At 41.0% G+C, this 2,259-nt stretch overlaps 1 protein-coding gene across 1 annotated transcript in view; it reads left to right on the top strand.

Moving 5' to 3' along the window:
- The first annotated feature begins 45 nt into the window (after positions 1-45).
- The window catches only part of TCEA1 (transcription elongation factor A1), a 26,422-nt gene continuing 24,208 nt past the window's right edge, over positions 46-2,259 (top strand). The window contains exon 1 of the mRNA XM_014312003.2: positions 46-235. Coding sequence (XP_014167478.2) covers positions 227-235 — 9 coding nt within the window. The 5' untranslated portion in view covers positions 46-226. The remainder of the gene's footprint in view (positions 236-2,259) is intronic.

Here is a 2,259-nt window from a genome sequence, read left to right as displayed (position 1 = left end):
GCGCCCTCGCTTCCTGCTCGCTGGAACTGCTGTGCTGGCCTTGGCGGGGAAAGGAAACCTGTCACCCCCTGGAACCCTGCGGAGATGGCCCCCTGTGCATAGGGTGTTGTCGCTTTTAGGCGTGAGAGCTGGAGTTTTAGGTGGGATGTAAAAACTAAGATGTGCGTGAAGAGCCCAAACGCAGCTGCGGCAGGGCCAGAGTTAAGTGGGTAAACTTCACAAACAGATGAAGAATGTGAGCCTTTTTTCTTCCTTTTTTTTTTTCTCTTTCTGTTTAACCTGCAACACTTCTAATTCTGTTTATTAATGTGGAGAATAACTTGTGCCTCAGTACGGATGAAGAATATAGCTAGGCATAGCTATATTGTTACTCATTGGCGTAGCTCAAGTGTTATTGTCATGTATGCCCTTCATGAAGAACTGAGGTAACATATGGTGTTTATACGGAGCCTGCAAATACATCAAAGTAAGTAAAATCAGAGTGTAGAGCAACAACCAGATAAATGACCCTGGTTATACACAAAATAGCATGCAAGTAAGTTGTTAACTCTGTTTACTATTTCTTTATCAGGTGGGCACATTGTTATTCTCTGGAAATTTGTGCTTGTATATGTGATTGTTGTTCTTCCTGCAAGACACTATTATATATGTAAAGTTAAGAGGTTTTTTTTCTATATGTTATAATAGTGCATTAAAAGCTTAGTAACAGTAATAGTTCAGAACTCAACACTGTGCAATTCCACTTTATAGAAGTAGTTTTGTTATTGCTTAATACTGGAGAGTATAAAGAGCATTATTAATAATATTTGCGTATATATAGAAATACTGACTGTATTAAACCAAGGAGATCTGTTTAGTTCAGAGTACAAACAAATTCATTATGAGTACACACAAGCCATGCTTCAATCTGTGAAGTTCCATAATATGGCATGGTTTAGCTCAGATATATTTGAACTCTCAAATGATACATTGTGGCAGTAAGACCCTTGTCTAGGGGAAAGAATGTTTTATGACTGGCATTTATTAATTCCGTTATTTTTCCCTCTTTGTTTTTAATTCTATTCTCCATGCGTTTAAGCACAAAAGCATTTGCCTTCTCACTTTCTCTAAAACTGAAATAGTAGCTCTTTCCTACAAGGTGTTGAAAGGGTGAAGACTTACTGCCTGAAATGCTTAAATATCATGGTCACGGGACTGATAAAGGGCAGCCAGCTCCATTTTATTTGTAAAACTTCTGATAACAGAAAGAAAAAGAGAGCTCTCAGGTAGCATGGGAATGACTGTTGTTCCTGGGAGCAGCCATACCAGGGATGCTGCAGGTGACCACAGGGTATTTCTCTGTGATCTGAGAGGCTTAGGAGTTGGGATAAAATTCCTAACAGCAGCTGGGAACATGTATTCACTCTCTGGCATGTGTAACACTATTAACTCTCAGAGCTCTGGGGAGCGCTGCGGTGACTTCCTTGGGGTCATTGTCGGTGTGATGTGGCTGAACACAGCTGGCACAGCTGGGCCGGGCTGTACCTGGCCGGAGCCAAAGCTGGAGCTTAGTGTTCGCCTCTCTCCAGCTGTGAGAGCCAGGAGTGAGAGCGAGAGAGTACCAGAGACCTTGGGCTTTTGTGCTGTGTTGAAACCGAGCTCCTTCAGTCAGGCTCCTTACTACACACAAGTGGCTCCTTTGTTCGGCTCATGTTTTCTCAATGAGCTGCCACTGTGGCCAGGAGTGGAGATCTGACAGTTTGTCCAAGGCACGTGTGTGTGGCATGATAAAAACCCTTAGCCGCATCAAAGGAGAGGATGTACTTTAGTATTCAAACCAGGAGATGTCTCTGTGTTTTTCTAAGTCTTTGTCATTTACAAGGTATTTCTTTATTGCACAAAGTGATTTCCTACCTAATTCTGCTCTGCAGTTAAAATGCTAACTTTAGCAAAATTATTAAGGTAGTCTCTATGAAGAGGTACTTTATTGTCTCACAAAGATGAAGAATTGACAAATGCATTCTTACACAAGTACCCACTGAATAGTGATACTCTTAACAGCCTCTTGTGTTCCTTTCTCCATTTTTACTCATCAAGAACAGGTATTTGATCTGTGTCTTTGAATGAGAATGATTTGATGAGACACATTAATAATAAAAGAAAGAAAAAAAATCTTTGACACTTGCTCTTTCTGAAGCTGTCAAGAGTCAGATGACAAGAAATGTTTGATCTCTCATACACAAGGTGACTCTGGCTTGTGGCAAAGCACTCTGTGACATG

The sequence above is a fragment of the Geospiza fortis genome, unplaced genomic scaffold (genome assembly GCF_000277835.1).
Source record: "Geospiza fortis unplaced genomic scaffold, GeoFor_1.0 scaffold53, whole genome shotgun sequence".
Lineage (NCBI taxonomy): Eukaryota > Metazoa > Chordata > Aves > Passeriformes > Thraupidae > Geospiza > Geospiza fortis.
Note: the sequence above shows the minus strand (reverse complement) of the source record. Positions and strands in the feature narration are given on the sequence as shown.